General features: G+C 46.9%; 3 protein-coding genes across 3 annotated transcripts in view; all 3 read left to right on the top strand.

The window, feature by feature from the left end:
* prom1b (prominin 1 b) overlaps positions 1-313 on the top strand; it is a gene marked incomplete at its 5' end in the record, with an annotated part of 36,482 nt that extends 36,169 nt beyond the window's left edge. Inside the window, one exon of the mRNA XM_083655666.1 lies at positions 220-313. Coding sequence (XP_083511792.1) covers positions 220-289 — 70 coding nt within the window. The 3' untranslated portion in view covers positions 290-313. The remainder of the gene's footprint in view (positions 1-219) is intronic.
* Positions 314-6,549: 6,236 nt separating this feature from the next.
* On the top strand, positions 6,550-8,318 carry fgfbp2b (fibroblast growth factor binding protein 2b). Its single transcript, XM_083656024.1, has 2 exons — positions 6,550-7,452; positions 7,893-8,318. The coding sequence occupies exon 1, from the start codon at positions 6,636-6,638 to the stop codon at positions 7,431-7,433; it is 798 nt and encodes a 265-aa protein (XP_083512150.1). The 5' UTR covers positions 6,550-6,635; the 3' UTR covers positions 7,434-7,452; positions 7,893-8,318.
* Positions 8,319-11,474: 3,156 nt separating this feature from the next.
* LOC310793716 (fibroblast growth factor-binding protein 1-like) overlaps positions 11,475-12,500 on the top strand; it is a 2,117-nt gene continuing 1,091 nt past the window's right edge. The window contains exons 1-2 of the mRNA XM_083655579.1: positions 11,475-11,511; positions 11,863-12,500. The exon at positions 11,863-12,500 is cut by the window's right edge and continues 1,091 nt beyond it. Coding sequence (XP_083511705.1) covers positions 11,881-12,500 — 620 coding nt within the window. The 5' untranslated portion in view covers positions 11,475-11,511; positions 11,863-11,880. The remainder of the gene's footprint in view (positions 11,512-11,862) is intronic.

A 12,500-nucleotide genomic window follows, 5' to 3' on the forward strand; every position in this document is an offset into this window, starting at 1 on the left:
AACGTCCGGGGGGGGGGGGGGGGGGGGGGTTGGTTACTAAGCTGACTGTGCTCAGGGGTCATTGGGGGGGTGATAAAGTCCTTATTTGTGGGGGCTGTCGCATCTCATTGATGGCAGTTAGGTAGAAACATTTTTTCTAGAGATTTGAAAATGTATGAAGAATCCCTTGCATGAACCAGTATGTATGTGTGTTTGTGCGCACGTGTCTGTGTGCTATAGTTCCCCGTACTATGACACCCTGACCCGCTTCCCACGGGCCTCCGCTCCCCCAAGCGCCCCCGACTGGTGACACAAGGGAATGTTCTCCCCATCAGAGAGGTATTGATCATCAGCTAACATCTAACGAAACTAACGACTGCCAACCATCTAACCACCAAACAACCTACTATCCTACTATCTTCATCAATCTAACAACTGCCGACCATCTAAGAACCACCTAACAACCTGCTATCCTACTATCTTCATCAATCTAACAACTGCCGACCATCTAAGAACCACCTAACAACCTGCTATCCAATCTTCATCAATCTAACTAACGAGTGCCGACCATCTAAGAACCACCTTACAACCTGCCATTCAATCTTCATCAATCTTCAACTCAATAATGGCTGCTGTTTCAGATTCTTTTCTTTTACTTGTTTTTCATCTTTTCAACTTCATCTCTCCATCCATCCCATAGATACCCCATATCTTTTACGTCTCATGTTCATCTCAAAAGCTGGACACAACCAACGCAACATGAGTTATTTTGTGTGCACAATATATCAAATGTGAGCTCAAGTAGCATAAGAAGCATGCAAATACATGTAGACATTAAACATGCACAAGTTATATGGAGTTAGTGTTGTTGACCAATAGAAATCTTTGCAACTGATCATACACAACATCCCTGCTTATTGACAACAGTGAGTGTGTTTACATGCACACTAATAAAGCATTCATTATGGGATTTCTAGAGTTACCTGATTATCAAGTGGTGATGTAAACGACATCCTTTACCAGATAAAGGCCATTATCGCTTTATGAGAAAACCGATAAACACACCTAGGCTTCTGCTGAATCATCAGGTTTATTCATTGTGGTCATTGTCCACTCACAGACTTTGAGGTGAGTTCCCACTATTTACTAAGTGCATGTAAATGCGGAAATCAGATTATTGCCCGTTACCTTTATTCTCAGTTATCTGTTTATTGTGTGCATGTAAACGCACTCAATATATATCCCATTAGCTCCAATATAATTAGAAATTGTTTATTACTAGAGGTTTTCTTTACATTAAGTAAAGTTGGATCAAATATTTCCATCAATTACACCTGATTCAACTAAATATATCTTTATTCAACAAAATGTCAAGCTAATTAAAGGCTTCTTTGGACAAATTATGACATTGTGCACACAAAATCATCAAAGTGAGTGCAAGAGAGCAAGGTCTGTGTTGAGTGCAGGCAATGCCATCTGTAGTAAAGTGAATATTCTTCCTCCTGTGGCCAGTCACAGTGTGTCACAGCTATGCAGATCTGTGCACCACCGTTAATTTCCACTCGTATAGTATGCTCTGTGGATTGCACTTTATATAGAAATCCACTTCACTGATGTTTGTTGTTACTGTGGCCAAATGCCTTGGCCACATTCCCAATAACAAACATGCATTAGAGGTGACTAGGGTTCATTTACACATGGATCTGATACATCTTTGCAAACACAGTCCTGTCACTCAGGACACATGTTAATGCCTTGTATGAAGGAGGCCACACAGACTAACATATCACTAATGGGTCTCAAGGAGTTTATATTGACCTTAATGCGCTGGCTGTTGGGAGATTGTTGGGGCTCTAGCTCTACTGGTTTTGCAGTTGGGCAAATAGCAGATAATGCCGATGTTAATTAGACTTTCTCCCTCTCCACAGCGGACAAGAGTGGAACTGACCTTGCCCCCATGGTATGTGCCTATCTGTCTGCTCCTCTGTTCGTCCCCTCATGGTACATGCCTATCTGTCTGCTCCTCTGTTCGTCCCCTCATGGTACGTGCCTATCTGTCTCCTCCTCTGTTCGTCCCCTCATGGTACATGCCTATCTGTCTGCTCCTCTGTTCGTCCCCTCATGGTACATGCCTCTGTTTGCTCCTCTGTTCGTCCTCATGGTACGTGCCTATCTGTCTGCTCCTCTGTTCGTCCTCATGGTACGTGCCTATCTGTCTGCTCCTCTGTTCGTCCCCTCATGGTACGTGCCTATCTGTCTGCTCCTCTGTTCGTCCTCATGGTACGTGCCTATCTGTCTGCTCCTCTGTTCGTCCTCATGGTACGTGCCTATCTGTCTGCTCCTCTGTTCGTCCTCATGGTACGTGCCTATCTGTCTGCTCCTCTGTTCGTCCTCATGGTACGTGCCTATCTGTCTGCTCCTCTGTTCGTCCTCATGGTACGTGCCTATCTGTCTGCTCCTCTGTTCGTCCTCATGGTACGTGCCTATCTGTTTGCTCCTCTGTTCGTCCCCAATCCAAAACACTAAGGCCCAATCCCAATTCCCCCCTTGGCCCTACCACTTACCCCTTAACCCTCCGTTTTGCCTGTTCACGTGAAGTGGTGGTAGTGAGGTGCAGACTTCAATCAATCTGTTTGAAGGAGAAATAGCTTTATTATCACAGTTGGGCAAAATGATGAGGTAATGAGTGGTGTGAAAAAGACAATTATGCGCACATCCAAAAAACTTACAGGTGTTGGACAAAAGGTAACTATAACAAAAATATGGCAAAAAAGATGACAAGATGACAAAAAGATGGATCTTCACAGGATCTTTGTCAAGCTTGACAAAGATCCTGTGAAGATCGAAACGTTGCAAATAAAAAACCATTGATGGAGCCTCAGTGTGCGGACTTGATCTTTTTGTAATGAGTGGTGTCCCATTTCCTAGGTGATGGTTTTCAATCCTTACGCCTTGTGGCTCCGTTTTGAAGGGCAAGGGCCAAAGTGAGGGACACTCAAAAACAAGGGGTTGGCGTAAAAATAAGAATTGGGATTGGGCCCAAGTCACGTCCCTTCAGGGGTCCACATGGGACCTAAGGAAGTGAATTCCCCATTAATTTCTCCATTGACGTTTAGTAAAATCCTTATACATAAAGAGTTGTACTTGGACAAACCAAGTAATTCAGTTACAGGATGAATTGCGAGTGACCATAGAACATTTGACCGAACTGACCAAAACAAAAAAAAGGCCGAACCCCCCCCCCCCTTATGTTGTTGTTGCTGTTGTGGCCATGACTTAGGCACTCTATAACAACAAACTGCATCTCTAATTTCTAACATTGTTCCTCTTTTACAGGATCATTGGGATTTCTATGTTTTCTATTCAGATTTTCAAACACTTTCAAGGACAAAAAGGGAAGAACGACAACCATCTCAAAGTACAGAAGAGATACATGAAGAACTTTGTAGTGAGGGGGTTCCTTGTTCCCACTGCTACAATCTCCCTTCAAGCCGTTCGACGAAGACCTCTGATGCCAGCCAATTACACTTGATCAAGTGTTCTCTCATTCATTACAGCACCCGTATGCATCACAACAATAGCATAGTAATCCTTCCTTATAGTGTTATCAGATGTCAGAGCATTATTCCTAGCTAGCTAGCTTTACCTGTAGCTAATACATTTGTTTCTACTTGACTCAAGTCATTGCAAGTGTACATTTTTTTTACGCTTTCAAAACTTCTGAAAGTTTTATACATTTTTCTTAATGTTTGTTTTATAACTAGCTCTTTTTGCTTTTCTTCATTCTGTCTGTGAATGTTTGGAATGTAGCTAGCGCCATTTTGGCTCCAAACGCGTCCGTTGCATTGACCAGCTAGATTTTACACACTTAATGAATGAATGAGGAAATTGGTTGTTCAGTTTGGCTCCTCTGTGGCTATTAATGTCAAAAGCATTAAGAACCTAATTCCAGAGACACGAGGAGGTTAGTAGGGTATATTTGTTCTGGTCCATGTTACCGCGAGAGGCAAAGTGCTGCTAGCTATGCAACACACACACACATTTCCCTAATGAGGTGTTTGAGACAGCTAAAAGGCAAAATATTTTATCTTAGACATTTTTCACCAGACCATTAGTGAAGGCCTAGGTGCTTGTGTTGTCAGAGGTTTTTTCGCCATCCTGTGGTTTGGGACGTTCAAACACCCGGAAGCCTCAGCGGTGTCAGATGCTGGGCTGTGGAGAGCAAACAGTCTGGCTGGAGTTTGTGGTGAGGGCGTGAAACTGTGAATAAAGGCTTCAGTCCAGTAAAGTGCTGCTGTCCGCGTTGTTTCTCTTCCACAGAGTACATAGAAAAACTGAAATGAACTACCCGGTAGTTACTACCGTATACGTGTATATACGGGCAAAGCCAAAACACACCCAGGGGGAGGTTCTGGGTGCTTTCATAATAGCATTTTTGAAGGTTTAAAGAAAATCCCAATAATCTTTCAAGAATGGGTTTTCCAGATGTACACGTATGTAGAAAGAAGACTTCAAATAATATTAAAAGAGGCAAAAAGATTAACTGAGTAAGGCATCTGTGTTCCCAAAGCTATAACCTGCCTGCCAAAGCACACACAGAGCGGCCAGACCGGGGACAGCACAGAACATTCATGTAACATATGCAAACATAGGTACAGTACACGCACACACATCACCTGGAAAGGTTGGGGTCTGCTTTGGGGGGCTACGGGGAGTCGGGGGGTTGGGTTGCACGGAGGTGGCGTGACACTGTTGCATCCTATCAGAAGACGACTGCGGTCACTGAATGTAGGAGAACATCTGGTCCAGAGGACATACACACACACACACTCATGTGCGCGTGCACACACACACACACACACACATACGTATCCCACTTCAGATGTTTACTTTGCATTGCCAGTGTCTCATATGAAAAGCACTGTCTCTCTTCCCGCTAGATTGATGGCTATGAAAATAAAACTTCCTGAATGTTCTGAGGGCACAAGTCTATTTGTACACGTGTGTATGTGTGTGTGTGTGTGTGTGTGCAACACACTATACGCTATCCCTCCCTCTCCTCTTCCTCTCGCTGTCCATCCTACTCCGTTCATATGGAATATTGGAGTCTCTTTGATGGCACAGTCTGTTTTTCCACTCTGTTTCAGTAACAACTCTCTATGGAGTACAAACAGGTCAGGTTTTAAACTCAGTACTTCTGAGTGAATAATGATCTGACTGTGGAATTATATACAGCATTTATGAAGACATATATCTAAGGATTACTGTTGGGCAAGTTTACTCAGGAAGTGTAATTAGTTACTTATTACTGATTACTTCTTTAAAAAGTAATAAAATGTCTTTACTTATTACTTGGTATCAAAAGTTATTTGTTACATTACTCGTTACATTACTGTATTACTTTTGCTACCCCCCTTGCGTAAAAGTAAGTGATGTACAGCCAGTTTAGCCAGCTCCTTTTACAACTGAATCCACTTTATTGGAACAATAAATAACCTTACAGGAGGAGGATACTTGCTCAGCTTGATCATCTTCCTTCAGACATAACCACATGTAGGCCAGCAGCCAGCTGCCTGGCAAAAACTCACATTCTGGCAATGGATTAGTCTTGTATAGCCAGACCTATCTCCATACTTTGTTTTAGTGCTCTGCCAGTGCTGGAGAAAGTAATGCAGTAACTTGAAGTTACTTGGATTAGTAATATAATTACTTTCTGGAAAGTGTAATCCCTTATATTACTAGTTACTGGGGAAAGTAATAAAATTACAGTAGCTAAATTACAGTAATTAAATTAGTGCCCAACACGGGATTATTTGTAAAAGGACAATTTAGCCAGGATTATATTGTTAGTTTTATGATTATGGTGGTTTGGATTGGTTTGGATTATGGTCATATGATGCTCTTCTAGTGGCACTAGTGACCTGAATGGTTTTAAATTCTTTATAAAAAAGGAAGTATCTGAATTTAGTGAATGATTTTTTTTTGGCAGGGAGGGAAGGGTGATGGGGGTCAACAGAACAGCGTTAACCCTTCAGCAAATAACCTCGGGGGGCAATTTAGCTTCTTCTTCTCCTCTGCTCCCCCTCTCCTCCACCTCATCAATAGTCAAAGAGCCTCCTATGTGAGATTATATAATGTCTCGTGAAGCTTTTTCAGAACATTTGGCTTCATATGTGTACCACCCTTCAGCCCCAACACCCCCCCCTGCACACACCCGTCCAGACGCTCTGACCACTTCCCTTCTCTCCTCCATCCCCCACCCTGTGCTTAGATTGCTCAGTACCTACCACCATGCACCCCCCTCCTGCCCATCACTTTTTTTTTTCATTTTGACCATGCCACAGTGGGTTGGGTCTAATTGATGTGGTATGTGCGCGCATGTGTGTGAGAGAGTATGTGCACACGTGTGTGTGTGTGTGTGTGTGTGTGTGTGTGTGTGTGTGTGGTGCGGGGGAGGAGTCAGTGCTATAGGAGGAGTCTGTGTCCTTCGGTTCACCTGAATAATACCGTCTTTGTGCCCTTCAGCCCATATAAACCCACGCTAGCCTGCTCTCTAACCTTGCACACCTTAGCCGTCCGTGCACACACACACAAACACACACCATCCCATACCCACGATACCACTACCATCCATCGTCACCACGGTCAGCGCTGCCATGAGAGCCGGGATGAGAGTGTTGCTGCTGGTGCTAGCAGCGGCGTGTGTGTCGCACGCTCAGACCAGCAACAACAACAACAGCAGCAATGACAACAAGCAGCCACAGCAGCGCAGCATCTGGGACGATCCCATCCGATTCAGCACCAAGAGCAAGGACGCCTGCACCATGGTGGTGTCTGGAGCCGGGGACTACACCCGCCTGCGCGTCTCCTGCAAGGGCCCGAGCCAGGGCCAGACCCCGGGACGCTCCTACTACTGCGACTTCCAGGGGAAACCCAACCTGTGCCGCGCCTACAACCTCAACCCTCGCCACTACTTCACCCAGATGATGTGGGACATGAGGAAGGTGAGCCACGCCTGCCAGGGACCGAAGGTCTACCGCCCCGCCATGTGCAAGAAATACCCCGACGAGGCCCAGATGACCTTCCTGGCCTCCTGGCCCAAGCCGACCACCCCCAAGCCGACCACCCCCAAGGCGACCACCCCCAAGGCGACCACCCCCAAGGCGACCACCCCCAAGGCACCCTCCAAGCCCGTCCAGGATCAGCGCAAGCCGGTGGTGCCAGCCCAGCCCAAGCCTGTGACCACCCCCAAGCCTGTGAAGCCCCAGCCACAGCCTGTCAAGCCGCAGGCCGGCAAGGGCAGCCAGCCCAGGAAACCTACCCCTAAGCCTGGAAAGACCAGTCCACGCCCCACAGAGCAGTCTGAAGCCAAGGCTTCCCGCCTGGCCACAGAGTACTGTTGGAAGAGCTTCCACGGCGTCTGCAGCTACTTCATCGGCTGGTTCAATAACTGAGCCTCTGCCACAGACACAGGTGAGTGACTGAACGCTGAGAGGGGTTATTATAGGTATGATGAACATGGAGAAAGGACACTATGTCCAGGTGATAATGTCACAGTAATGTGTGGATGGGTTATAGTATTCTGAACATCACTGTAAAGCTAGAAATCATGGAAGATAGTCAGAGAGGGATAAAGGAGCGGCGAAGCAAGTGATCAGTTACACCAAAAGGTTATAGATCCCATTTTGAATTGTCAATTATCACTTCACATTATGTCATATGAATTCATTTGCCCACATACGCTGTCTTGATAAACTCCAAATAAAAGTGTGTCTCTGAGTCCATGAAGCATTTTATCTCTCTATATACAGTCTCCCCATTCTCAGTAGAAACAACCTCTATATCCTAAGTACAACAGCATAAGAGACCAGCATGATAATGTTCCTTCCTAATGTCACTTTTTGCTGTTTCAGGTTGGTACCATCAGCGAGGGACCCAGAACACTTCTCCTCTGTCTGTCTCCTGACCCCACCAGGACCGATGTGGGAGGTTATGGAGGTGGTTTCATCACCCGGCTCGCTCCCACTGTGACTCTGTGTGAGACGCTCCTCCAACACCCGCAGTGTCTCGCACTTTGAACATTTTCCCCACGCCTGTGTTGTTACGGTTGAAGGATGACTGCTTGTGATATCTTGGTGTAAATGTCCTTAATACTGATGAATTCTGTCCAAACACAAAACACGCAGTAAGGTCAATATGACAGGCATGTGATTTTTTGTTTGTATATGAGGTAGCATTCCCTCCGATCGTGTCACATCAATACAGGGAACTATTTCAACGTCTGAAAATATACAGCATAACTTTGTTTCAGGTCAATAAAGCGGAGATGTGTGAATAAAGTTGGACTGGTGACTCCTGTGTCCCCCCCCCCCCTTCCCCTCTCTCCCCCCGAAAGAAAGGTTTTCGCTGGCTTCTGAAAAAGGAGTCATTGTGCCCTTAACTCACTGCCAGCTGTAAGGTCGAGGAGCCTATTAGGTAGACACAGACCAAACCCAAACAGCAGTAAAGATAATACAGCTAAGTCATAGAGAGTGCTTGAGCAAAGCTAAACACTTCTTTGTACGACTTGATGAATTGAGTCTAAGTAGTCGAGCGGTAAGAGCTACCATGTGCGGGAACAGAGGTGGTCTGTGTGGAGGCCGAGGGTGAGTGGAAGGCTTGTGGCTGCAGCACTAAACTACAGCTGCTTTCCAACATGACACACGTAGTGGGGCAGGGATGGAAGTAACAAATTACCGTACATTTATTCTCCTTACGTTTAGCTTTTAGCTCTTTTTTTGTGCTTTTGTTTTTTGGAGCATTTTTTAAGTCTGTATCTTTACCCTTTACTCTACTTTATCTTTACTTAATCCAAAAAGGTTCATAGTGTCTATAATTTACTTAGACACCTCTGATGAAGACGGAAGTTTTGCCGTCGAAACATGTCAGGTAGGAACAAAAACCTGTGTCTGATATATAGAAGAAAACCTAACGATTTATCGTTACTTGTATTGTTACATTTTAAATCACATCCATCGCAGAGCAAACTGATGTATATTTTGTAGGCTTTGCATCACAAACTGGCCAATCATGATTTGCATCTGCACAAAACCTGTGCAAGCCTGTGGAGGTAACATTACATTTTCTGTCAAATTCAATGCTCAACATAGTCTCACATTTTGTCCTTTGCCCTTATTACAGTAGGTAGCTTACATTAAGCCAAGTTCCAGACTTAAAAATGTTTGTGGCCTATTATTTCCCCCTGCATAATCTAAAACTACTTGGTGATTTAAACTTCATTACTTCCTTGAGCCAGGATGTAAGATATGAGGGGAGTCATACACCAAAGTAAAAGTTAAAACAATAATTGATTGATTAAACCTAAGGGAAAATAGCTAGACGACGCAAACTACATTAAACAAATGAACAGAACAAAAGGTGCATTGCCATTGGTGAGGAGGAGGAGAGGCTGAATGGTCTGAAGGTCTTATTAAGCCCAATGAGTGCACCGGGCCCAGGTGCACCCAATCAGCCTAATGACCCCAGAGTGGGAGGGTCGTCACACTTTTAGATGTTTGATTACAGAAAGTGTGTAAGCCATGACCAAAATAGGCATACATTCTGTCATCGTGTTACTTATGGATAGAATTATAGTGGAAAATAAATGCCTTTTTACTGGGGACCCCCTGGAACCCCTTCAAGGACCCCTGGGGTTCCCCGGACCCCACTTTGAGAACCAATGGTTTATAATCCTATAATAAGAATGCAAAGTGTGTGTGTGTGTGTGTGTGTGTGTGCGCGCGTGCAACACACAGGTGAGCGGAGTTTCAATCAGCCAGTGAACTCTGGAGCAGCAAACAGCTGAGCGGAGTTATAATCGGCCACTGAAGTGGACTATGAAACGTTTAAAACCCTCTGGGGAGGGAGAGGGAAGGCTACATGCCAACTCTGTGAGTGAGGCCTGACAATGGCCAGTCACACAGGGACAGGTATTCCACTAGTAATAATAAAAGCAGAAGAGGATCAGCAGAATGCAATATTTTAGGGGGACTGTTAACAGTCAGCGTAAGCTTTGCTGTACCCCTGCCTGCCACAGAGTGGTGCTGCTGAGCACAAGGGAAATTGAGTGTGGATTCACTGGAATCACCATCCTTGCTACTTACAGTAAAGCTTAGCCTCCTCCACTGTCACACACACACACACACACACACACACAGAGTGACTCATAGTGATGATAGCCTAGCTTTTGAGATTATTGGACACGTGCCCACACAAGCCTTTTATGGGCTTTCACTACTATAATATCTTTGCTCCTTCCTGTTGTATTGTGCGTCACTCCAGGAATGAAAGGTGATACAGGGTGGGGCTGCTTATTGACTCGGCCTGGTGCAAAGGTGCTCCCACAATGAATGGATGGATGAAACACTGAATTAATGAATGAATGAAAGAATGAATGAAAGAACAAACGAGCGATGGTGCGAGTGGGTGGGTGAGTGAGTGTGTGTGTGTGTGTGGGGGGGGGTGAGTGAGTGGGTGAGTGAGTGTGTTTGTGGGTGGGTGGGTGAGTGTGTGTGTGGGTGGGTGAGTGAGTGTGTGGGTGAGGGCCGGTGGTTGAGTGAGTGAGTGGGTGTGTGTGTGTGTGTGTGGGGGGGGGGGTGAGTGAGTGGGTGAGAGTGAGAGTGAGTGGGTGAGTGTGTGTGTGTGTGTGTGGGTGGGTGAGTGAGCGAGTGTGTGTGTGGGTGAGTGAGTGTGTGGATGAGGGTCGGTGGTTGAGTGAGTGAGTGAGACTGGGTGAGTGAGTCACAGTGAAAGATGAATGAATGGAATTAATTTGAGGTAACTGTGTGTGTGTGTGTGTGTGTGTGTGTGTGTGTGTGTGTGTGTGTGTGTGTGTGTGTGTGTGTGTGTGTGTGTGTGTGTTTGACTTACTTTGGCTGTATAGCATACTACTAGCCTATTTCAGGGGCATGCATGGGTGATAACAACAGATCATAAACACACAATTTCCTGCCCCCCCCCCCCCCCCATCCATCTCTGAAATCTTCACGGTGGCTTGGAATGCAGCTGCGGATTGGTGGAATAGGGTAGACAAGCCCCCAAGTGCGCGCGCGCGCGCGCTGGCAGTCTTCTATAGGGTTGATAAATGCTGCAGAATAAACAGAGGACTTGGCTTTACGTGCAGACATAGCCATGCAGCCTACAGTATGTCAACCGTAGATCATCTGTGCAGTATCCATTAAAAGCTTCTCATTTTATGGGCTCTTTGATCTTTCCTTTTGCGGCTTCTCTTTGTCTTCTGGCGGGAGTTCAGTTTGGACACGTCAAGTCAGGCACAAAGCGCACAAAGGCATTCCCGTTCCCATCAAACGCATGGTTCACTCAACGGCTGTGTGTGCGTGCATGCACGTGCGCGTGTACGAGAGCGCGCGCGTTTGTTGTTGGGCGGGAGAGGTGGGCGTGCCGCAGCATCTATAAATGCCATGTGCGAGCCCCTAGATGCCTAAAGAGAGCCATAACACGGCACTTTACGCACGGCAAGACCCTGTTATTTCGGTAAGTGAAAGGAGCGGGGAATTCCTAGAAGTAGGCTCTAGCCGGCATGTAACTTTATGATGGTTATGAAGGGTGGTGGTGTTCACAGCAGTGTGGCACACAGCTTCTGAGTGTCTCCGAACACAGTACCTAGCCTATAGGTTCTGGAAATGTAACTATTAGATTATTCAAAGAGGCATGCAGCTACCATTGGCTAGTTAGGCTATTAATCCAGTTGGTCTTAATTCTTATCGGTTTATTGTAGCAAATGATGTAGGCTAGTGTGTGGATACTAAACTCACTTAAACCAAGTTGGTTGTTTTTATGTGCGTCTGGCTGATCGGTGACTGACCGTGCTCGTGCGCCCTGCAGGTTGAAGTGCTCTCTGAGATGCTGCTCCTGCGGACTCTCGCTCCCTGGCTGCTGTTCGCCTTCCTCGCGCAGCAGGTCTCCGTGTCGTCGGGCGCGCCAGAGAAAGGAGGGCGTAAAGGCAAAGCAGAGGAGAAAGGAGCCGGCGGCAGAGCGCAGAGGGGCGGCAAGGCTGCGGCGGCGACACGGGGCAAGTTCACCACCAAGGACAAGATGCGCTGCACCTGGGCTGCAAGGGAGGACGGGGAGGCGGTCAACATCAAGGTCGACTGCGAGAACCCCGAGGCGCGCGTCACAGGCGGAGTGACCGAGCTGAGCTGTGAATACGGCGCGCGGCCCCGGCTCTGCCCGGGCTACGGCGCCAACCCCACGGGCTTCTGGAAGCAGGTGTCCCGCGGGCTCAAGAAGCTGCAGGCGAAGCTGTGCCGGGATGACCGCGCGCTGTTAAAGGCCGGAATGTGCAAGCGTGCGCCCCGGGACGCGCACTTCAAACTGGACATCGGCACCGCCGTAGCGTCCGCGCAGCAGCCCGGTGACGGGGTGCGGAGACAGCTTGAGACGACACGGGCCACCAGGGCTCGTGGCACCACCACTACCACCACTCCAGCCACTGCACGGCCCGTGCCGCGCGCAACCGGCTC

The sequence above is a fragment of the Poromitra crassiceps genome (genome assembly GCF_964638095.1).
Source record: "Poromitra crassiceps genome assembly, chromosome: 19".
In the NCBI taxonomy this organism is placed as follows: domain Eukaryota; kingdom Metazoa; phylum Chordata; class Actinopteri; order Beryciformes; family Melamphaidae; genus Poromitra; species Poromitra crassiceps.